The 23,790-nt window shown below is 40.0% G+C and overlaps 1 protein-coding gene across 5 annotated transcripts; it reads right to left on the bottom strand.

Annotated features, from left to right (window-relative positions):
• Positions 1-1,874: 1,874 nt before the first annotated feature.
• Positions 1,875-23,751, bottom strand: ZFYVE19 (zinc finger FYVE-type containing 19). Of its 5 annotated transcripts, none has more exons than XM_054969994.1 (12): positions 23,694-23,751; positions 19,627-19,761; positions 16,840-16,961; positions 15,424-15,477; positions 14,069-14,229; positions 10,164-10,309; positions 9,393-9,507; positions 7,729-7,935; positions 6,967-7,046; positions 5,791-5,898; positions 3,675-3,829; positions 1,875-2,311 (listed from the first exon to the last, which is right to left on the bottom strand). In XM_054969994.1, the coding sequence occupies exons 2-12, from the start codon at positions 19,678-19,680 to the stop codon at positions 2,239-2,241; spliced, it is 1,275 nt and encodes a 424-aa protein (XP_054825969.1). In that variant the 5' UTR covers positions 19,681-19,761; positions 23,694-23,751; the 3' UTR covers positions 1,875-2,238. The 5 variants fall into 5 exon arrangements, with proteins under 5 accessions (XP_054825969.1, XP_054825968.1, XP_054825972.1 ...); XM_054969993.1 differs by lacking the exon at positions 23,694-23,751 and adding an exon at positions 23,343-23,682; XM_054969997.1 differs by lacking the exon at positions 23,694-23,751 and adding an exon at positions 23,343-23,682 and having other exon boundaries at positions 9,408-9,507.
• Between the last annotated feature and the right edge of the window lie 39 nt (positions 23,752-23,790).

Below are 23,790 nucleotides of genomic sequence, written 5' to 3'. Positions count from 1 at the left end.
TCCTATAGATGATCTCTTGGAATTAAAGCCACCTGGAGGACGCCTGGAGGTTCATAAAAGCCATGCATAGTTTACTATTTGGTGCTAATGTATATTTCCTGGCTAAGTGATATAAAACTTAACAATAGTCTATTGCAGACCTTCCAGTAACAAAGCCTGGTTCCTTAGGGCCTAGAAGCTTTTCATAAGTCACCCAATCTAATAACTTTTGTAATAACAAGGAAGCATACAGTTTTCCTAACGAAGACAAAAGGCTAATTGGACGATAATTGGTGGGATTTGCCCTGTCATCTTTTTTATGGATAGGGAGTATAATAGCTTGTCTCCAACCACTTGGAATTATACCAGTTCCATTTATTACCAAGAAAACTGGAGCCAAAGTAGAGCTCCACCAACCAATGTTATGCAGGTACAGCTCAAGAGGGATGAAATCTGGACCAGGTGCTTTCGCAGTTTTCATTCTGCTGGGTTCTTCAGTTTCTGCAGGCAAAACCTTAGGTGTTACCAATGACTAGAATTTGCACCAATCAATGAGTTCCACCCTTCTAACATTGCCTTATGTTTTTTTAAATCCTAATCATGGTCCTGAAATCATTCTTTAAATGAAGTAATGCATCAAGGGCCTGCGAGTCATAACTTCAGATCACCATAGTGATAAGCAAGAATACTGAAAAGTAGCTTGATAAGATATCAAATCAGAAAATGATCTTTTCAACCTCTACAAGAAGAAACTGGTTCCTTCTATAAATACTAATAATCAGAGAAAAGAAGACAATACAAAGGTATGTATATTTTGAAATAAAAGCTACAGATACAATACTGAAGTCCCATCTTTACATTTTCCCTTCCTGGTGCCTTTTATCTGCCTTTATACCTAGTTTTACAAGTTACTGTGAAAACCTGTAACATGTAATAACATGCCATTTCCTCACACATGCCATCTTGATAGCATGTTTATCACAGAGCTGTTCATCAATGTGTGTGTCTTCTGGGAACAGTGTAAGTCATCCTCAGTGGGAGAAGAAATGCCCCTGCCTCCATTGTGCTCCAATTTCCCATTAAGTGCAAAATTAAAAAACACCATGCCCATCATGCCACTCCCCAAGAGGTGGAACTGTTATTTTGATGGAGATTGATCACGCTTAGAAACATGCCTGTGGATTTATGATTGTTGGCAATAGTGCAATACCCAATAGTGCCCGCTTCACTCTGGCTGCTATAACGACTATAAAAAGGTTTTTCTAACTCAGAATCTCCGGAAAGTAAGGTAAAGATAGCAATCCTCTTTTGCCTACCCCATGCATCTGGTAATCAGAGATATGCTGCCTCTGAATATGGTGGTTGTATTTAGCAGTCATGTCTAATAATCACTGATAATAATCTTCAGTTGCTTCATCTAGTCCCCTAAAAGGGGACTAGATGAAGCTACTGGCCATCTGAACTCTTGTGGTATAGAGTAGTATTTCTCTTGTCAGTCCAATCATTCCTATACCTTAAAAAAATTGCTTTTGGTGTGGAAAGCCAGAGAAAGAGAGAACAGGATCCAGGTATTTAGCACTCGCGCTAGTCTTCCCTACCCTAACTGGAAACCGTAGACAGGAATTTAGCTGCTACAAGATCAGCAACAGAATTACCTTCTTCTGTGAGGGATTCAAGCTGGGATATCACAGAGTCTATTGCTTCAACACAAGAAGTAAGATTTACAGTGCAAAGGAGAGTCACACTCTTCTAAAATGTCAGTGGGCTGAGAAGGGTGCAACTGTGCTTGGCATTGCACTGTAAGTGACCTTGAGATGAGTGGAATGGTATTAAATTCTCAGATTCTAGGATACTATGGTGAATAATATTCATTCATAAGAAAATTCGTCAGACTCTTCTTGCATATAATTTATTACCTATGCAACATTATTCTGTGCACCTCATCCTGTTTTGGAGTTACTTGTACAATATTACTCACTTTTGAAAGCATGACATTCTTCTCACACACCCTCCCCCTTAGCATCACTGGCTTACTCACAATGCTACCTGTGGAAAGATGTTGCGTACCATTAAGCCCCACAGTAGCTGCCTTGATTTTGCCAGGGACAACTGCTTTCCCTCCAGACTTCTCAGTGTTGCATTGTCCAGAAAGCTTACAGCTGAGTCTGCAATGGCAACCTGTCCTGGACATCTTCCACATCAACAGCAATTTTTCCTTCTCCCATTTGACGTCTTTTTCTCTTCTCACCTTCGACAGGGTCATTTTTGCTTCTGAGGAGGGCGATAGCTAGATGTTCGGTGCTCCTTCCGATCAAACTCATCATGGCCTTCCCTGAAAGCCAAACAGGAAGTACAGACCCTCTTTAGTGAAAGGAGACCAGGGTGGTCAGAACAGTTCACAATAGCTGCAGGGAGCCAAAGCCAAGAGGAGGAGGAGTGGAAGCATCAAATGCACAATTCTCCTCTTCAGCAGGCCCTACTGCTTCCATCCATGTCAATAGGGCTTGCAAGGAGAAATTTCCAATGGATTTTGCCCTAACAGGCATGACTCGAATTTCTTTGCCATTCCAAATGTTGCACCAAGGCTAATTCTACACAGGCTCCCCTGCCCCCAACATACATGACAGCAGCAGTGAGGGGCGGGGTGGGGAGGAGGAGGAGTGTTGGTCTTATACCCTGCCTCACTACCAGAAGAAGTCTTGGAGTGGCTCACAATCACCTTCCCTTCCTCTCCCCACGACAGACACCCTGTGAGGTGGGTGGGGCTAAGAGAGGTCTGAGAGAGCTGTGACTGACCCAAGATCACCCAGCTGGCTTCAAGTGGAGGAATGGGGAATCAAACCTGGTTCTCCAGATTAGAGTCTTGCCACTCTTAACCACTACACCAAACCTGCAGCAAAGGAGAGCATACAGACATTTCATCTGGCTCCTGTTTCCTTCCCCCTTTACTCCAAAGAAAACATAAACCTAATTTTCTCTCTAAAAAAAAAATCAGGAAACAGAGGGGCAGCTACACGCTGTGTGCTACCCAGCAGCCACCACAGGAGGGGTGGTGCAGCTAAATGACAGAAATAAGTACTGCATTCCCACCCACCCCAGGCATTTAAAAGGCTTTTTTTTTTTACAAAGTTGTACAGAGCCTTTAAAAGACTGAAAACGGGGAGAAGACACAGCTTTTAGTTCTGCCATTTTGAAGGTGGAATGCTATAGCAAAACAGCACAATCAGGAAAAAGAAACAAAAGCCCTTTAAAGGGCTGAAAAGTGGCATTGCAGGCAGTAGGGGAACCCTGTAAAGGGTAGCAGGGAAGAAGTGGGTAGAGGGGTGGCAGCAGAGCAAGTGGCATGGGAACGGTATGTGCTGCGTGCTGCTTGCTGCTGCTGTTGCAGGGATAAGTGTGCGTTTTCATGCCCTCATCTGGAAGTAACCCAAGATTCTGAGACCAGAATGATGAGACATAAGTTATACATTATCCTTCCACTTCCAAAATTCAGATTTCGAAAGAAACTTTTTAAAAGGATTGGAGCAAAAGTAGGATAAAAATTCAAATAAAAAACAAGTCGTGTTTGCAGATGATGCTAGAAATGTTTCTCAGGGGCCTGCTTGCAAATCACGACTTCTTCCAACTCTTCTTCCTGCTCAGCAGAAGCATACCCTAAATTCACAGCAAGTCAAGCTGGGTTTTACTGCAGTTACCGGAAGCATCGGTGGCAATAGAGGTCGTCCTCGCAGCCATGGCAGCGCAGGGTGGCATCTTCATTGCAGATACAGCACCAGGGCAACTCTTCCTCATCACTGTCTGATGCCTTAGCAGGCAAGATGGGGGGTTTAGCAGATGTTGAAGCTTGTGCCTAATGAAGGGGAAGATGAAGATCATGAACAAAAAAGAGCATCTTCTTGCCTCAAAGAAAAGTTGTGGAAAACAAGCATGACCATGAACCTACCTGTAGAAAAGTGCAAGAGTCCAGAAGCACCTATAAGACTAACAAAATCTGTGGTAGGGTATGAGCTTTCGTGAGTCACAGCTCACTTCTTCAGATACCATGAACCTACCTGACCACTGTGGTCATTGTTGGAGGCCCTGCTTTGGGTGCCTCTGCCATTTTAAGTTTGATGGATGGCAACCTGAGAATCGATATTCTCAGTTGTGGCACCAAAATTATGGAATCTCCTCTCCAGAGATTTGTCTCCTTGCTATCACTGTCTTCTGCCAGCGGATGATGACTTTTCTGGTGAGTCCCATTGACCCGTCTTCCTGTTTATGTGTTTTGTGTTTTATTGTCTATGTATTTGTGTTTTGTTGAATTTATGTGTTTTAAAATTTGTTTTAATGTTTTAACACTACTTGCCTCCTCTGGGACCCTGAACTGGGTGGGAAAGGTGACATTAAAATGTTTTAAATAAATAAATATTCATATTCCAGCAATCCTGCCTCGCTCCCCCCACCTCAAGTTCTGCATTTTTACATGCTTGCACAACTTTTATACAAAAGCTGCATACTGTTCCTTCTTTCATATTTTTATTGGGTCATTTTGCAAAATTTAAGGATGTGCATTGTTATCTGCTTTGGGGGCAGGAATCCATGGGATGTGAAAAGAACAGATACCAATATGATGGAAATTGGAATTCATTGGAAGCCAGAAAAGAGGGAGAAGTAACTATTTAAGGCATAAATATTCTGCCCTCTGAAGACTAAAACATTTTGAACACGTGCTCTACACATGTTTACAGATCTGATATAGCATGACAATTAAGACTGTCAACCACGAATTTCCTGGTTCAAGACTCACATCAGCTATGAACAAACTAGCAGCAGCTCTCTCTTCCCCACAGCCATGCCTGTCTACTTTACAGGGCTGTTGTGAGAGTTAAGTACATGAAGCACTTTGGACATTTGAAATCATCTAATTCTGAACAATGATCTCAGAGTATGGATTTGTAACAATCCCTAAAATAGAGGCATGTACACATGGGCATATTTTTCTACAACTCTGAGGAAAGTCCCAGGTTTGCAGAAAATTTTAAAATGAAAAAACTAAAAACAAATATGGAAGGTTTGAAATACCTAAAACAATAGTAATTTGTGCTTTTTTAAATGCCACCAAAATCTTGGTAATCATTTTGGGGGTTGTTAGAGAACCTTAAATAATACTGCTGGTGCAATACAGCTAACAGCAGCTTCAGAGGAACTGTTTTTAATCAGTAAAACAGCAACGGGAAAGGGGATAACTTCTCTCTCCATTCCATATGCCCCACCACATCACAGCTCTCCTGTTTAACATGTATTTTGGCCCTCAGTCTAACAGTGAAACTAACAGATTAGTTTTGAACCTGCTGCAATTGGAACGCAGGGCCAATAGATACGATGGTATAATGCAAGGATCCCCAATCTTGGTCAGCCTGTAGGCAGTTTGGGGATTTTGAGACTGAGGAGTGAGCACCATCACAAAATAGCTACCATGGGATGTCAGGGCTAATCACTACATGCTGGGAAGCCGCACGCCAAGCATCCCCCAACAATGAAGGCAGAGGTTTCTGAATAGGTACATCCTGCAATCACAAAGGTTCCAGGAATCTTTTGAAGCACCTCCTGCGCCAATAAGATGGAAGAAACCCAAGATTACCTTTCTGCTTTTTGGAGAGGTCTTTCACTGAAGAAGCAAATGGCCACTGGAAGCCTATTGGCAGGTACCATGGTGCTCATGGGTGCCCCATTGGGAATTGCCAGGACAGCTGGTAATGTGCTCAGTTCATCTCAGAATAACACTTAGTCACAGATGCCCCTGCACAGAGGATTTTACTAGCTGCTCACCTGCTTAGGTTTCTTGACTGGTTTCTGCTGCGCAGTTTCTGGCTGGGTGGATTGATCCGGGGCAATATTGAAGCCACTGGCTTCATCCAGAGCTGCTTCTTCAGTAAGCTGATGGTAAATAAGAAAGACTTTTGGAAACTGAAGACTTTTTCTTCATGTAAAAGCCTCTTTTCATAAACTGTTTCTTCTACTCTCTTAGTCTTTAATTTAATAAACAGATGATCCTACTTAATATTTTAGTTGGCAAGAATTTTAGTTTTTCATATATTCTAAAATGCCACCAAAAATAACATAGTGGAGGTTATCAGATGCTTCCATTAGTTACAAGATAAAGCCATTGATAGTTAAGGAGTCCAGTAGTCTTAATCAGACCAGGCCGGTTGTGCAAAATGTACATTTACTTTACCACTCAATGCCCTGGGTCAGATATTTAAATGCTCATGTATCAGAGAAGTGATTAGTGGCAAGGATTTTTCGTTGTCGGGGGACTTGCTTTGATGTCTCTATGTGAAGTTTAAAGACCTTGTGTTCTCAGGAAATAAATTCTACACATTCCACTTATGTTTCCCACATTCCAAAATTTCCTCTAAGTATTTGTCATGCCATCTGTTCGGCACTTCCTGTCTAATATGACATCGTGATCACAGCCTCTTCCAATAACACGTGCAAAATGGTCCTGAACCTAACAGTGGGGCAGTGAAATGGAACCACCCATAGGCAGGGTAAAGGTTTCTACATACTTGGGCTGGCAGTTATGTTTCAATAAGAGATATCCACCCTCCAATGACCTTCAGCCTGATTAGACCAGGTGTACTCATTGCCTTTCATGAAACAGGGAACTTTGGGAAGTTGAGTATCTGCTAAAGAAATAAAACAAAGGGTGGGATGGGAAATTAGCCTGATCGAGCCTCTAAGCATATAGTAGCTTGAACAACACAATGCACACATCCCCTTTAGACTCCTTTTTGAGGGAGGAGGGTTGGACCAGTCACAAAATGGCTGTCATGGGGGTTAAGTACAAAATTTGGGGAAATTTCACGCCAAGCTCCCTCCTTTGATAGGGACAGTTATTTCCAAACGATGAACCCCTTGCTTGGTGGATATACACTAGGTGCTTAGAGAGGAATCAAAAGCAACAAGATTAATACCACAAAAGTAATAGCAACTATTTTAGACCTGTTTCAAAACTCTTTGAATGGCCTCTTCTTCTTCCATTTCTTCGTCACTGTTGGGGAGTTTATAGTCATCCAGAGTAACTGTAAGATAAAGACTGGGAAATTGGCAATGTAATGAACAGGTATATCAAAACATGTTTCTGGAGACACTGTGTGCCTCTGCTTGTATAGACTCTACCTTACAGGTGCTGAGTTGTCTTTATAGTGGATTGCAGCCTTTTTCTAGCCCTTGCAAATGTGTCAAGAATCTGAATCTCCCAGGGCTGGTATAAACAAGGCCTGCTCTAGTTGTTGGTACCAAGGTTGCCAATTTTTCAACAGGTAGCTGCAGGTGTGCCTTATCTTGCAGCTTGATATGCAAACCTTATTGGCTGACAAATGTTTTTCCCTATTCTGTGAAAAACTTCAAAACACATGAGACTTCTTGAAGGGATATTATAAATATTTTAGAGAAAAAGAGTATCTGGGCCGAAATAATATGATTGTTATATAACAGAAGACAAAAGTGTGTCTTGAATTTGTCCCGAGGCTGGTATAAAGAAAAAGGAAAGTGTCTTCACAGTTTTGCTTGTGAAAATAGAGTTCTTGTTACCAAGGTTTGAGCAATGCACTTTATTTGCTTCTAAATAACCACAATCTTGGAACCAGGAAACAGTCATTTTTTGTTTGTTTTAGCTCTTGGACTAACTCCCATTAGTCAGCTAACAAAGATTAACTTCTTCCAAAGAAATAAGCTTCTGTTCCTCAGAACATTCTCATGTACCTTGCTCAGGGTCTTGGCCTCTGAGTATGGCCAATCGCTTGGCCACTTCTAGAATCTTCTCCTGCCTGGTGTTCTCTTCCCGCAGCTCAGCAGCAGCCTCTGCTAGAAGTTTATTCTTCTCTTCTTCCAGCTGTTTGGGCTCCATATCAGCAACACTAGTGAACCCATCAGTTCGATTTAAGTCGTTCAAGCTGTGTGTGTTGATTTCTGGAGAGTAAAGACTTATGGTGAGTTCCCACATGCATGACAGAGAGATAATACAGACAGAATGAGTCTCGGTGAGAAAGGCGGACTATAAATAATGTAAATAAATGGCAAGGGAAAAGGTGCCCATGGTTGCAGAAAAAGCCAGTCACACTGTACTACACTGCTTGGAAGGAATACAGAGGAACAGCCTGTCAAACAGCCATGGACATGCCAATGAACAGATGAACTAATCATCGAATAAATTCACTCCTCGTTTAGGGCTAGATAACAGGATGTGAGCTCAAGCATTGCTAACCAGTATACAAAAGATGTTACCTAGTTGGTCTTATTACACATGAAATCAAGAAAGTACAAAGAATTAAAACAAAATGAAAACTAAAATTTTATCATGGCAATCTGAGATACTGATAGCCAGTTTTTCCAGCTTTCACAGTCTTGCTTGCATCAAGTAAAACCTAAATGTGAGATATCTTGACATTTCTTCAAGTCAGCTTCCTCAATTTTCCCAAATCCTTGGGGGGGGGGGGGTTTCATGCTATCACAGAGTTGTTTAAAAGCCTCGTATAATCTAGGGACAAAGATATATGGAACATTTTTAGAGAGGGGGACTGATCTGAAAGTGCTCTCACAGCATTCAGGACGAACATACCCTTCCCATCTCTAGAGTGGAGACCTTAAAAAAAAACTTTTTGCAGTTTTCATCAAAAGCCAGCATTGGACAGCATCGACTGGCTAGCGGCCAGGATGTCACAAAAACATGCCCAGGATGTCATGAAGACACTTCTCCCTGTTCAACCCTCCTAAGAAATAGCTCAGAGACTTTCCATGCTGGCATGCTAAACATGCCATGAGAATTAGTTATGCTTTGTTTCAGATAGATTTCCTCTCTGTGCTTGGCTTTATGCTTGTTTAATTTTTTTCTGCTACCATTCCCTATTGTATCTGTTCCCTTGAATGTCCTAACTGTTCTTCACTATTATACTTTGCTCAGTGAATGTCAATTATATTTTTCACTTATACTGTTGTAATCCACCTTGGATCTCAGTGAGAAAGGTGAATTATAAATTAAGCAACAATTTTTAAAATGTTTCCCTTCAAAAAAGATGAGGGCTACACTTATAAATGTACACACCCTACTTCACAACAAATAGGAAAAGATGGGCAGCCCCTTCCCATCAAAGCATGGGTAAGGGGCAGACCAATATGCTGATCCAGCATTTGAATTACTGGAAGGTACATTTGTCAAGCAAATTGTGAATTCAAGTTCTCACCACTATGACTTTTCTTTAAATATTATATCTGGCTTCTCTTTAGGATTTTCTGAGACTCTGCTGAATTTGGGGGGGGGGGGTGATGTGATAAAAAGTAAGTTCTCTTTTAATTTTTGTGAGGAAATTGTAGCACTGAAGAAGTCATTACAGGATGAGGCAGAGGCAGAATTAAAACAGAACCAGAACCTTGAGGTAAAACACCTGAGTTTCTGCTCTGATCTATAGCAACTTCCTCCGTCATCTGGTTCAGGAGGTCATCTGACTGCTCAGCTTGTGTTTTGGCATTGGAGAGTTGGTGAACCTAGCAAGAGTGAGAGATACACAGAGTTAGATGAGCAAATACAAAAACCTCAGAAGGTCACAGGTATGAGGCAGAGAACACCACCAAATCAACAATCCTCATATTTTTCAAACAGCTGGAGTACATCTGCATTAATCTGTGCCAATCAAGGTATCAGTTTTTCAGTTACTGAAGAACCACAACACCAGCTTCTCTAAAATTCAAGTTTAACTAATATCTTTTCTCAAGTCTCAAAGGCGTTTTCCACCTCTAAAAACAAAGTAAAAGTGGACCTCACCAAACTAAGGAATTCACACCTTGACATGTATCCTGCAGTAGAAGAAGTCTTCCAGAAGCCTACAAAAGTTTTTCTAATGAAGAAAAATGTGAAAAGATGGATTGGATCCACCATGTTGCTGCAGCACCCTATACCATGGTGTGCTTTTGTCTGTAAGGCTCTCTTGATCATCACCAAGGATTTTCAGTACAACAGTGAGCTGCTTGGAGAAGGGAAAGGCAGGGAAAGATGCTCCCTTGCCTTACCTCTGCAAAAGATGCTTTTGTGAACTCTTCAGCCAGATCCAACTACTGGATCTATGCAAAAGACTAACCCAGTCTTTCTTTGCCACTAGAAAACAGTCTCTAGTAATGATTTATACCAGGAGAGGGGATCTTACTGGTCTGGGAGCATTGGAGGGAAGTGGTCTGCCCTGCAAGGCCGCCAGGCGGTTTTCCATCTCTTGGGTGGATGGAATGGGTTTTGCAGGGTCATCTTTCAATGCTGCCAGCCTGGACTCTAGTTCAGCCTGTGATGGAACGGACTCTGCAATGAAGAGCAAACTAGTTTATTAACAATGACCAAAATGAGTTCTGTATCTTTATATCCTTTTGCTCTTACACAGTTGAAATTAGCCCAATACCAGATAATCAAACACACACACACACACACACACACACACACACACACACACACACACACACACACACACACACACACACACACACACACACACACACACACACACACACACACACTGAACAGAGTGCAAGAATACTCAAAACCATGTGAGATACTGGCATAGAACATTTATATCCCTGCCTTTGCCTATGTGCATTCAGTACTCAAATCCCAGTTCTGCTATATGAATAAAGCCAAAGAACTGGACTACAATGTATTCACTGTCTGCTATTTTCAAGATAAAATGTTATTCAGAGTGCTTAAGCTCCACCTGCTGATCACCAGAAGGCTTGCAATCACACTCCCTGTCCCAACTTTCAAGTATTTCATCAGACTCTGTCCACACAACAAGCGATGTTGCCTCTGAAACCCAAAGGGCATGGCAGCTTCCCCTAACCCTTGAAAATACACTTTTTTTAAAAATTAATTTACTTTTTAAATAAGCTTTATAACATACAACAAATAGAAATCAACAATGATCATCAGCTGTAACACAACAACTAATCAATAATAGTTTACAAGTTTTGAAGAATATGAACATTACAATAACTTTTAAACAAAGCATACATAATATTACCAAATATCAGAAAACTGAGTCAACGTCTGAGCAATTCTTATTTTGGGATGTAAATCGTGCATGTCTATAAATTCAAGAAAAGGGAACCATTTCTCATAGAAATTGGAACTGGCGGGAAAGCGTTCAGCATTGAGAATATTATCATTAATTTTATCCAGGATGAAATGGTCCCATATCTTAGAGAGCCCCATCTCTTTAGTTGGCACTTTCTTCAGATTCCAGACTGAAGCTATCGCTGATTTCGCTGCAACTAAAAATATTGCTATAAGATTCCTGATAGCTTTTGGGATCTGTGGAATATTCCATTGGTCTAGAAATATAATTGAAGGTGATAATGGAATATCGTAATTTGTTATCTGTTTTATTACTTCCAATATTTCTTTCCAAAATGTGGCTATCCGTGAACAACCCCACCAACAATGAGAGAAGGATCCTACCTCATTGCAACCCTTCTAACACAGGGGAGAGCAAGAGGATGACATTGTAGACAATCTTTTAGGCGTCAAGTGCCACCTGTGAATAATTTTAAACGATTGGAGTCTTACAGAAATTACTTTTGATGTAAATATTGAAGATGACCAGATTTCCTCCCATTTTTCCTGTGTTTTTTCGATATTGCAATCCTGATGCCATTTGGATTGGCAAGGTAAATCAGTACTTTTTAAACAAGAGAGCAGAATAGCATATATTTTAGATACCATCCCCTTTTTCTCCCTCTGTGTATAGTTTAAAATTTGTTCAAAATCAGTCAAAGGGGTACTCATAATTTTTTTAAGATTTATACTCTCTGTCATGTTTTTAATCTGCATGTAAACATACCAATGAATTTTCTTTTGCGTTTTATTTTCCAGTTCTTGTTTTGACATAATATCTTTCCCAGAAGTTATGTCTATAAGCCTATTGAGTTGCATATCTTTGAGGACCAAGTTATAATTACTGTTTTTTCCTGGTGGAAGCCATGTTTGATTGTGAAAAGAAGAGAATCTTGAAATCTTAGGAACTATTTTATCTCTTATTAAATCCCATTCTGATAGTACTGCTGACAGTAATATGTTATTATTTAATGGAGGGCGATCCTTTCTTTGATTCCAAATCAAGTCACCAAGTGAGAATGATTTTGGGAGTGAACACAATGGTATATTCCAACTAGAGAGTTCAGGTGCTGATAAGAGTTGTAGAATGTTAAACAGACTAACTGCTTTTTGGTAAATTGCCAAGTCAGGAAAGTTTAAACCTCCTTTTGAATGTTTCAACGAGAGGATATTAAAAGAGACCCGTGAAGGTTTGTTTTGCCACAAAAATCTATTCAGAATTGATTGCCATTTTTTCAATTGGGTTGTTGATATTTTCACCGGAATAGATCTAAACAGGAATAGAAGTTTTAGTACATAGAAGGATTTAATTATGTGGAATCTATCCCACCAAGAAAGGTTCAGTTTTTTCTTATTTTGCATATCTGATTTTATGTCTGAAATTATTTTATCATGATTAAGTTTAATAAGATCATTAACATCCACTGATATTTTAATACCTAGATAAGTTAACTGTTTATTAGTCCATTGGAAGTTATATGCGTTTTTTATCTGATTTATCTTGTGACTAGGCAAATTCACTGACAAAATTTGGGATTTTTCTTGATTTACTATCAGTCCTGAAATTCTACCAAAGATTTCTAAAAGGTGATGTAAATGCTTTAAAGACTGATTGGGGTTTTTCAGATAGAGCAGCATATCGTCAGCGAATAAGCTGATTTTATATTTGGATGTCCCTATATCTATACCATTTATGAAGTCATTTTCTCTAATCGCTATCGCTAGCGGCTCAAGGGCAATGGCAAACAGTATAGGTGACAGCGGGCATCCCTGCCTAGTTCCACGTCCAATGTTGATTGAATTTGATAACTGCCCATTTACCTAGATATTTGCTTTTGGTTGATTATAGATAGATTGGATTATAGATAGAAAGTTATCGCCAAAGTTCATCATTTGCATAGTTTTAATTAGGTATTTGATTTCAACCGAATCAAAGGCCTTTTCCACATCTAAGGACAGAAAGGCCGCTTCTATTTTATTGAGTTTACAATGAGCCAGGAGATTTAAAGTTCTATGAATGTTATTAGTTATGTCAGGTTTTGGGATGAAGCCTGCTTGATCTGAGTGGATATATTTGTCTATAAAGGTATTAAGACGTTTTGTCATTATTGCAGTAAGGAGTTTGTAGTCGTGTTATACAATTTTCTATTTAGTACTCCCAGTGTACTTGTAACAGAGTATACTATGCTTTAAAATACCCTTATAAAGTGATAGGATCTAGAATTATTCTAACCCACCCACTTCTTATATTGTTGGTCTGCTAGTTTTCCAAATGCAAGCTGGTAAAGACCCAAGCTTGAATTAAGATACGGAAAACAAAAGGTCATTTCTCTCTGACTCCTTTCCTTCAGCACCTTCAAACAAATGGACCAACTGGAGTCTCCTGCAGTAATAAAGCAGTAAAAGGCCTGCCTCTGCAACCCTAGTCTTCGTTGGAGGTCTCCCATCCAATTACTGACCACCTCTGCTAGGCTCTTGCCAGGAAAACCTCACCAGGGGTCGCCATAAGTCAACTATGACTTGAGGGCAGGATTTCATTTCAAAAGAAGGCCTGCGGTGCGGTGGTACATTATATGCTATGCATGCAGAACACCCAGGTCCAGCCTCTGGCATCTCCAGTTAAAGGGTCTTAGGTAACAAGTGTTGGCAGTGACCTTGCTGTGCTTGAGACACTGGAGTCTTACAATTAGTTTATGTATCTGGGATTTATTTGTTGAGTGAAGAAATAAAATTTAGTCCAAATCCTAGTAACGTTCTGCATACCTATGCTTTTTCAAGAATGTACATGGGACTTTAAAAAAAAAGAATGTACATGGAAGCTGACTGCTGTTACCAACTTTTCGCCTTCTCTTACATGAATAGAAACAGATTGAGAATTCATCAAATGGCCTACTTTCATATGTTGATCTCTGATCAAGATAACATCTGGTAGACAGGAAGTATAACTAGACTTACTGGACTTTGATTCCTTCTTGAGCTTTTCTAGTCTCTCTGCTATAGCTCGATCCTCTTTGGATAGCCCTCGATATCTGGAGTCCGTTTGACTTTTGGATTTCACCAGGCCCTTATGAGGAACCTGTGGCTGGTTCTGCTTGGCCTCAAAGGCTGCTACACGCCTGCAACAAGAACCATCAGGATAAGTTGTCTGCTCTTCCATCACATTTTTATCCCATTCTTACTCCAAAGAGCTCAGGGTGGTTTACACAGATCTCCCCTTCTACATTTTGTTCTTATAACAAATCCTGTGAGAAAGGTTAGCTTGAGGAAGAGTGACTGTCCCAAGGTCACCCAGTGAGTCTCATGGCCAAATAGGGATTTAAACTTGGATATCTTCAGTCCTAGACCAAACTCAACACCACAGTGGTCCACTTCAGACAGCAGGAGGTCTGAAGTAGAATTCTAAAAGCCTGTGAGTCTTCTAAAGCCTGAGAACTTGATGACTGCGGCTTCAAATTAGGGCTTTCAGAACAAACATCATAGGCAGAGTCTTCATATCACTATATCTCAGTCATCTTTTCTAAACTAGTTCAAAAATTCAGCTGGAATCATATTCAGTAATCAAGGAATGAGCATGTGAACCAATCATAAGAGACATGCAAGTTTTACATGGGAAACTACTTTTCCTGAGCTTCAATATGTTTGGGGATTGGGAAGCATGGCTAATTCATTAAGAAGTGAGAACTGCTATTTCACCACCAAAAGTTATCTGAACATTTCCTTTGTACTGTACTTTAGGAATTCTGTCACTAATAGACAATTTTATAGATGGCTAGTAAGTGGTTAGAACTACTGGTCTTAATCTGATTCTAAACTAGGTATGCCAGCCCTTCGCCCACCTCACCTGATCAGCAGGGGAAGGGGGGGGACAGGCTGGGAACCACCACAGCACGCACTGAGATGTGTGACCTGAGGCCCCAATGATACACTTTCAGTTAAAACCTGAAAGTGACATGGTCTCAGCAGGCCCAAATCGGCCCCAACCATAGCGAAAATACTATGTTTGCAGCTGATTTTGCTCCTGCTGAAAGCCCATCACTTCCATTTTTCAACTGGAAGTGACATCATCAAGACATCTGGAGCAGGCATGCAAGGAAGCCAGATCGGGTCCCCACACCTGCAATGCAAACCATCAGCCCTCCACTTGGGAGGTAAAGAAGGCTGGCAAGTTGACAACCCTATTCTAAACAAACACAGGACATTTTAATTTACACAGGCAGAGTAAAAAAATTCCAAATAAATAAATAATGTATGTACACAGATACACACACAGGATATGGAATTAAGCCAACTTGGTTGTTGTTAGGACTCACTTTTTATAGTTCTCTGGTGGGGACCATTTAGCTGCACTGGACAGAGGCGATCCACTAAAAAAACAAATGAGACAGGTCACAAGGATGGAATATGGAATTCTTTATTTACAATGGCAAGAAATATTATCTTGCTTTCAGTCTTATGAGAACAGCAGTATGACATTTACAGTGTAACCAGTCTAGTGCTCACAAACTGCAGATCACATGGTAAACTATTTCTTAACTGTGGCCTTCAGACTATAGGTAATGGGATCACATGACGAAATTCTCCCTCATATAAAATGAACAAACAAACCCACTCCTTTTTCCATATAGAAAGATGTCCAGGGCTGCTTGTACATGGAAGATTTTCCCTGTTTCAGCCACAATGTATGCATTTTTTTCTGTTTCCATATTACGTTGTCCTGCATTCATGCCCCAGCCATTGGCAGCGTGACCCCTCAATGTTTAAAAGAAACACATTTAAAAACTTTTTAAAAACCCACAAAATGTCCTTGTATGGCATTGCTAGGATATTCTTCTCAATGTGTCCAAAATAGAAGGTATGCCTTTGATTTCAATGAAAAGGAACACACACCCTATACCTATCCATTAGATTTTTTCCTTTTTTAACCTCTTTGTTTCACTGAAGTCATAATTACAGGGGAAAGGGGGTGGTTGTATTTATGTTTTGCTAAATATCCTGAACTTGAGAGAGGGAAACTTATTCATTTGAGGGGGGGCACACCATGAGTTTCCTTATGTAATACGCCTTTATTGCACCAATGTAACATCTGAAGCACGTTAATGAATTTGTGGTTCTGGATACACATGTACTTTTCACATGCTCAGTGATTACTATCTTTTTACTAAGCTTCTTAACTCAGCCTTTTCATGGTAAATTATATTTTCTTGTTTTTATTTACATTCTTATAGACCACACCCACACCCATCAAAGAAGTATGTACAAAATGCACAGGAGCAGTATGACTGAATGAAATTATTTTTCTTCACAGAATTGTAGACTATACTACTGAGCACTGTCTGTTGATATAGATATGTTCCTACCGGGTAGGTTTCGCACTGTTTAATTTGTCATATCAAATTACGTATGTTTTGATTCACCAGTGTTCCATCTCTGAATTCCCGTACCTTTTCAAATGTCTTCAATGCAGATCCTATTGTATTTTTATTGACTATCCCATCTGTTTATTGTATTGATTTACATTGTGTAATTCACCTTGAGTCTAAGTGAGAAAAGCAGATTATAAAGAACATAAACAGACAATATTGCTCTTTTTTCCAGTTGCAGAAGTCCCAAATGCCTTTTTACTCAGCTAGGACCAAGTGGCAATTCACACAAGCCGGTTCCTGTATTTTAAGAAAAAGGGAATGAAAGTGCAGAAAAACCCTGTACAGACACATCAGCGGTCTCACCTGGTTAATTCCTTGTGGCATTGCTTGCACACTTTCTGTTGAGTGTTTCCACAACGGGGAACAGTCACACTGAATCCAAGGCAGCCAGAGCAGAATGCTCGGCCACAGTTCTTGCATCCATACTGAGAGAGGCAGAAAAGGAGAAAACAAAGGAAGAAAGCTAGTCCTTAGAACCCAGCTGCACTAACACTGAGAAGCCTCCATTGTCCACTTTTTGAGAAGGGGTCACAAGATGTGTCCATACCAACACGTACCAAACATACTTTGCAAAGGAGTAGCTGTATTAGTTTGTTGCAGACAAAACCAGAGATCTAAAAGACTAACCAACATTTAATCATAAATAAGCTTTTATGGGCTGATCTGGATAGCCCAGGCAAGCTGGATCTCATCAAACCTTAGAAGCTAAGATGGATTAATTGGATAGGAGATCTCCAGCAAAGAGCAGGGTTGCAGAGGCAGGCAATGGCAAACCACCTCTGTTAGTTTCTTCCCTTGAAAACCCCAGCAGGGGTCACTGTAAGTCAGCTAGGACTTCAGGGCACTTTCTACCACCACCAAACTTTTGTGGATTACAGCCCATTTCATCCACTGTACAGGCTCTAGTCCCCAAAAACTTGTATTAGACTGTTGGTTAGTCTTTAAAATACCATAACCACATATTGAATTATTTGACAATTTTCTATATGTAAGCAAATTAAATATTTGCCAAGTTATATAACCCAGGGAGAGAGGATTTTTTTTTAAAAAAACAGTTATTACACTAGCTTTTGTTAATGAAATCTGTAAACAGAGAAATCAGCTGTAACTTTGGGCCACTGGCACTCGACATGTGGCAATAAACCTAAGTTTCCTACCAAATTCAATAGGGAGCTGCAGCCAATCCCGGTTCAACAGTGAATTGTGATTCCAAACATGTTTGCTTCATTCTTATATCACATTTTTGGTATATACTGAAAAGTTGTTAGGAACAAGACCCAGTTAAAGTTAAATCCCATTGATTTAAAATGTAGAATAATGCATGTACTTAAATAAATTGACTATAGTGAGATGCTAAAGTTGCTTAATTTTGGCTCTAGGAGCACAAAATGTGCAAATCTACTTGAGTCTCTCACACTGTGGGGCCATCACAAAAAAACATGTCCTTTCCTCCACCCTTCACAGCAGAATAAAGTGGGTTTTATATTTACTTTGAAATGATGCAAAAGAATATCATACATGACATTCTACAAAAAAGCTCTGTTGTAAGTAATTCTTCATTTTAATAACATTTATTTAATGTCATTTATAGTCCAACATTCTCACTGAGACTCAAGGCAGATTACACAGTGTGAGATTAGTGCAGTTAATATCAGGAACATTTCCATAAACAATGCCATAGGGTAAATGGATACAAGCTCACACATAAATTAATTTTCTGCATCATTAATACATAATGAAGAAAAACATCTGAATGGTATTCATATGCTCCCAGACATATTCTTGAATTTACAAAAACAAGCTAATCTTCCCATAAATAAAAGAAAGGAATGGGAAGAAGTGGCCTGACCCAGTTCTATACCAGTACATCTATTTATGTTTTTCTCATTATAATTATTAAAAGTAATTATTTTTAGCATATACAGGACTTTATCATTCTTATTGCAAACAATCCAATGAATTTTTTTTCAAAGAAGTTTGCATTTCACCTTTTTTCTACAGAGCTTTTGACAGTACATGTGGTTAAGCGGTCAGGCTATAGATCAGCACTCTGCTGGTTTGAATCCTATTACTACTATGAGCTCAGTAGGTGGCTTTAGGTAAGCCACTCCTCTCAGCCCCAGCTCCCCAGCTATATTGTGGGGATAATAATAATACTGACTTTGTTCACCACTCCTAGTGGGGCACTAATCTGTCTAGGAGGTATATAACCCCAAAACAAAGAGCCAGCCAAAACAAAGAGCCAGTTACGGCTTTCTTCCACTTCACTTGAATTGGAAGTGCTTCAAAAGAGTCTGGGAAGCATCACATTTGTATTAGAAGGGAGAACCCATTTGGAAACACTTGCCTCCATCACAGGAGGATGCTTGGCTTGGAACTTTCTGACATTTTGTGGAACCACCCAATGTTTTGAGATTGCAGCCAGCCCTCAGGGCAGCCATTTTGTGATTGCTCACATCTCTCATAACAGTCACTTGTGGTAACACTATCTGTTTGAGATTTTAGAAGTGCCTACAGGTTCAACAAGGCTGAGGGCCCCTGAGCTATATCTACTTATTATTGCATTTATATATCCTGCTGGTCTTCCTTCATGGAACCCAAGGTAGCTTACAGAGGATTCCCAAGAGGTCTCCCACCTGGACATTGACCAGACTACTTACTGATCTTCAAGAAGGTTGTTGTACCATATGCCCTCCAATAATTACAATTTCCCACCAAGTATTAACCAAACTAGACCTCTTAGGCTTTACAGAGGATGTGCATTTAAATCATGAGCACCAATAAGTTATTATTATTATTCCAGTCACAAAAACAGGGAAGGGAGAGTGAGAGGCCATGACTTACTCAAGACTCACTGAGGGAAGTGGCAGAGTTGCATAATGTATAAAAATCACAAATATAATAAGAACAGATCAAATGCCTTTCTAAACAGAAAGGTCATGAACCATTCACAAATGACTGTGTAGGCTTAGCCCAACCATTTTTGGAAGATCCCATTGCTCAAGTTGCTATATCTCAAGTCAAAAGAGAAGTCAATTTTGATTACTTCATTGTTGACGTAGAGGTTATGTTTTAATACAAAATACTTGCCCGTTTCTTGAAGACTGTAAACTTAGATGCGCAGCCATAACATCTACTATCCATCTTCACAGATGTGGCAGCACAGACAACTGCAGACTCTTAATTCTTTTCTGCCTGTACACAGCTATCCAAATTTCATTCCTCCTTCAGAGATGGGATAAACAGCAAGTGATGAACAACTATGAAACGCTGGAGACAGATTACTTGTAATGTAAACCACAATCTTAAATTCATTCAATCAAAAGAGAGACTGAAGAGACCTTCCTTGTTTTGAATGAACGTATCTTCAATAACAGCAGCTGTTAGTATTGATTTAATGAATTAATAATTTATGAAATTTGAAAGCCAGGAAGACATATAGCAAGGTTAATTTATGTACATCCTTTCTCAAGGACCTTACACTCCATCTTGGTGAGCCTCCCTAGCTTAAAGAAAGACACTCCTTTTCAAAAGAGCAAACTCATGAGAAACATCTGAGCAATGGATTGCTCCATTAGTTCCCATCATGAATAATATACCGATTGCAAGAGAAAGGGAGTTGCCAATTTCCCTCTTCAGAGCTGTAGTGACCTATTATCTTCCCAAACAACTCAAACATCTCCACAGTTTTAAAGGGAACATGTTGGAGGCAATCTATTACTTATGCTATCCTACATCAAGTGATTCAGGGAGAGTTGTAGTAGATTATCTTCATAACATTTTTTCTAAACTGAGAAGCCGTTTAGTGGGCATGTAACAATGACAAGAAAAATACAGTACCACAGATCATACAAGCGACTATTCTACCATGGACTATTCTACAGTGTATAGGATGAACCATCTGTTGCTGTATGTATTATCCTCGTATATAATTTATGCATTGTTTAACATGTTATGTTAATGCTTATGCTTTATATTCAGCTATGTCTGAGGTTCTGCTTGGTTTCAGATTTCTGCAGTCCTAATCCTAATTGCTTATTGAATGCCTCATACTGTTGATTCATAGAATAATAGTGTTGAAAGGGCCTTACAGACCACCTAGTCCAATCCCTTGCTCAATGCAGGAACAGTTTAAAGCATCCCTGACAAATATTTATCTAGCTGCTCCTTGAAGACTGCCAATGAGGGGAAAACCACCTAGGCAACCGATCCCACTGCTGAATTACTCTTAACGTGAAGTTTTTTCTAATGTCCAGTTGGTACCTTACCTCCTGTAGTTTAACTCATTGTTACACGTTCTATCCTCTGTTGCCAACAGAAACAGCTCCCTTCCCTCCCCTAAGTGACCACATTTTAAACACTTAAAGAAAGCAACCATGTCTCCTCTCAACCTCCTCTACTCCAAACTGAACATTCCCAGATCCCTCAATCCTTCCTCGTAGGGCTTGGTCTCCGGGCCCCTGATCATCCTGGTTGCTCTCCTCTGCACCCATTCCAATTTGTCCATATCCTTTTGAAGTGAGGCCTCCCGAATTGCACACAATACGGTCCCACAAGGTATACAGTGGGACAATGACATCCTGTGTTTTGGATGTTATGCTTTTGTTAATACACCCCAAGATTGTGTTTGCCTTTTTTGCTGCTTCATCACACTCATATTTAGATTCCCATCCCCCCGTATCCCAGGATCTTATTCACACACTGCTACCCAGAAGTGTATCCCTCATCCAGTATACATGCTTTGTACTTTTGTTACCCAGGTGGAGAACCTGGCACTTATCCATGTTAAATTGCATTTTATTCAAATCTGCCCACTTTTCCAGTGTGTTCAGATTTTGCAGAGAATTCTCTACAAAATCTCTCTATCTTCAAGGGTATTTGCTACTCCTTCCAGTTTGTTGTCATCTGCAAATGTAATGAGTAATCCCTTTACATCCTTATCCAGATCATTATAAAAATATTGAAAAGATTGTACTGATTTATACTGTGTAATTCTCCTTCAGTTAAGAGTCTCTCTACACAAGACATCTTACACAGGGATGTTCAAGTTACTTACTTTCTGTGTGATCTTATATTCAAGTGTACTCTCTCCCTAGAAGTGCATGTGTATCCATAATGGGAGAACAAGTGTAAAATTTTTCACTTGAGCATCCATGTGTAAGATGTCTTGTGTAGAGAGACTCTGAGAAAGGTGGACTATAAATAATGTAAACACACCACACTTACAACAGCAGATGGAGGGTCAGATTCCAAAACTCCCTTATGTTAAACATTTCCCGTAAACAGAAAGCTAACACTGCAAGCTTCAAGGAGTAGAACCTTTCTCCCTGTTGATCTAGTTTTTTTGTTTGCAGGGAATTTTAAAAAATGAATTCAGAAATAGAATTCCTCACCTGAAATATGAATCAGCACATTTCATTCTGTCACCACCACCTCACATACCCCAGTGTGAATTAGGACTCAACGTGGGCTTCCTATCTCCAGCTTATTCACTATTCTAAGATCTTCAGTCTTTCAAATCCCCATATTCTCAAGAAAAAGGAAGAGGCACCAGAGATCACATTGCAAATTTATGATGGCTAATGGAACATACCAGGGAATTTCAGAAGAAAATCAGCCTGTGTTTTATAGATTACAGCAAAGCTTTTGACTGTGTAGATCATGAAAAGCTATGGAGAGTCTTAAAAGAAATGGGAGTTCCACAACATCTGATTGTTTTGATGTGCAACCTGTACTCTGGTCATGAGGCTACTGTCAGGACAGAATATGGGGAAACAGAATGGTTTCCAACTGGCAAGGGTGTCAGACAAGGATGCATATTATCTTCCTACCTGTTCAACCTATATGCAGAGTATATCATAAAGAAAGCTGGATTAGATCTAGAAGAAGGCGGAGTGAAAATTGGTGGGAAGAACACTAACAATTTGAGATATGCAGATGACACCACATTGCTAGCAGAAAATAGTGAAGACTTGAAACATCTACTGATGAAGGTTAATGGGGAAAGTGCCAAAGCAGGATTAAAACTGAATGTCAAGAAGACAAAAGTAACGACTACTGAGGAACTACACAATTTTAAAGTTGACAATGAGGAAATTGAAGTTGTTCAAGGTGTTCTATTCCTTGGCTCAATCATCAACCAACAGGGAGACAGCAATGAAGAAATCAGAAGACGATTAAGACTTGGAAGAGCAGCTGTGAGGGAGCTGGATAAGACCCTTAAAGATAAAGATGTCTCTCTGGGAACCAAGATCAAGATAATCCAAACGATGGTATTCCCTATTACTATGTATGGATGTGAAAGTTGGACAGTGAAGAAAACTGGCAGGAAGAAAATTGATTCATTTGAAATGTGGTGCTGGAGGAGAGTTTTGCAGATACCATGGGCTGCAAAAAAGACAAATCAGTGGATACTATATCAAATCAAGCCGGAATTCTCCTTAGAAGCTAAAATGACAAGACTAAAGCTATCGTACTTTGGTCACATCATGAGAAGACAAGATTCTCTGGATGTCAATAATGCTAGGAAAAGTGGAAGGATACAGGAAAAGAGGAAGACCTAAAACCAGGTGGCTTGACTCAATAAAAGAAGCCACGTCCTCCAGTCTGCAGGATCTGAGTAGGTCTGTTAGAGAAAGAACGTTTTGGAGATTTTTCATTCATAGGGTCGCCATAGGTCGGAAACGACTTGACGGCACATAACACACACACATTCTCAACAAAGGATTAAATTCCTCCTATCTTCTCCCTCCCTTTCTTTTCAAAGAGGCAAATATGGAGACGGCCATGCCACTGTTACGACCTACCTTAGGTCGAACTGGGAAACAGCCGAGGACCAGTCTGCTGCATTAATCATCCCTTCTTTTACTACAAAAGAACCAAGTAGTAGAGCACACTCGATTGTATAGGGAATCACAATCTGGACTCAAACGTCAGAGTGCGCACGCAGTTGAGACGATTGGCTTTACCAGAAGAGTTGGTGCACAATCATGGTCGGGCAAAACATCGCCTTCTCCTCATCACTATGAGGGCTGTCAATACATCTCCTCGTGGACAAGGGAAGCTTTTGATACCGTGGACAAGGGAGACATGAATTCGCAAGCAGGAAACTGCCACCCTCTTTCATCGCCTGATAATATTCATTGTATTAATGGTACCTTGCGGTATGATGGGACTTATAGTTGCATCGCTCCCAACCTCATCTTGTTCTCTAATGGAATTGGTTTACAAAGAAAACTACAATTCCCACCAACT

Source organism: Eublepharis macularius, chromosome 2 (assembly GCF_028583425.1).
Source record: "Eublepharis macularius isolate TG4126 chromosome 2, MPM_Emac_v1.0, whole genome shotgun sequence".
Taxonomy (NCBI): domain Eukaryota; kingdom Metazoa; phylum Chordata; class Lepidosauria; order Squamata; family Eublepharidae; genus Eublepharis; species Eublepharis macularius.
Note: the sequence above shows the minus strand (reverse complement) of the source record. Positions and strands in the feature narration are given on the sequence as shown.

Coding starts and splice junctions, on each gene's coding strand:
- ZFYVE19 (XM_054969994.1), bottom strand. CDS start 19,680: ATGGATAGTAGATGTTATGGCTGCGCATCTAAGTTTACAGTCTTCAAG. Junction 10,310..14,068: donor CAAGAAGGAATCAAAGTCCA/GTAAGTCTAGTT, acceptor TCTTCATTGCAG/AGTCCGTTCCATCACAGGCT. Junction 7,047..7,728: donor AGGCCAAGACCCTGAGCAAG/GTACATGAGAAT, acceptor TTTATCTTACAG/TTACTCTGGATGACTATAAA.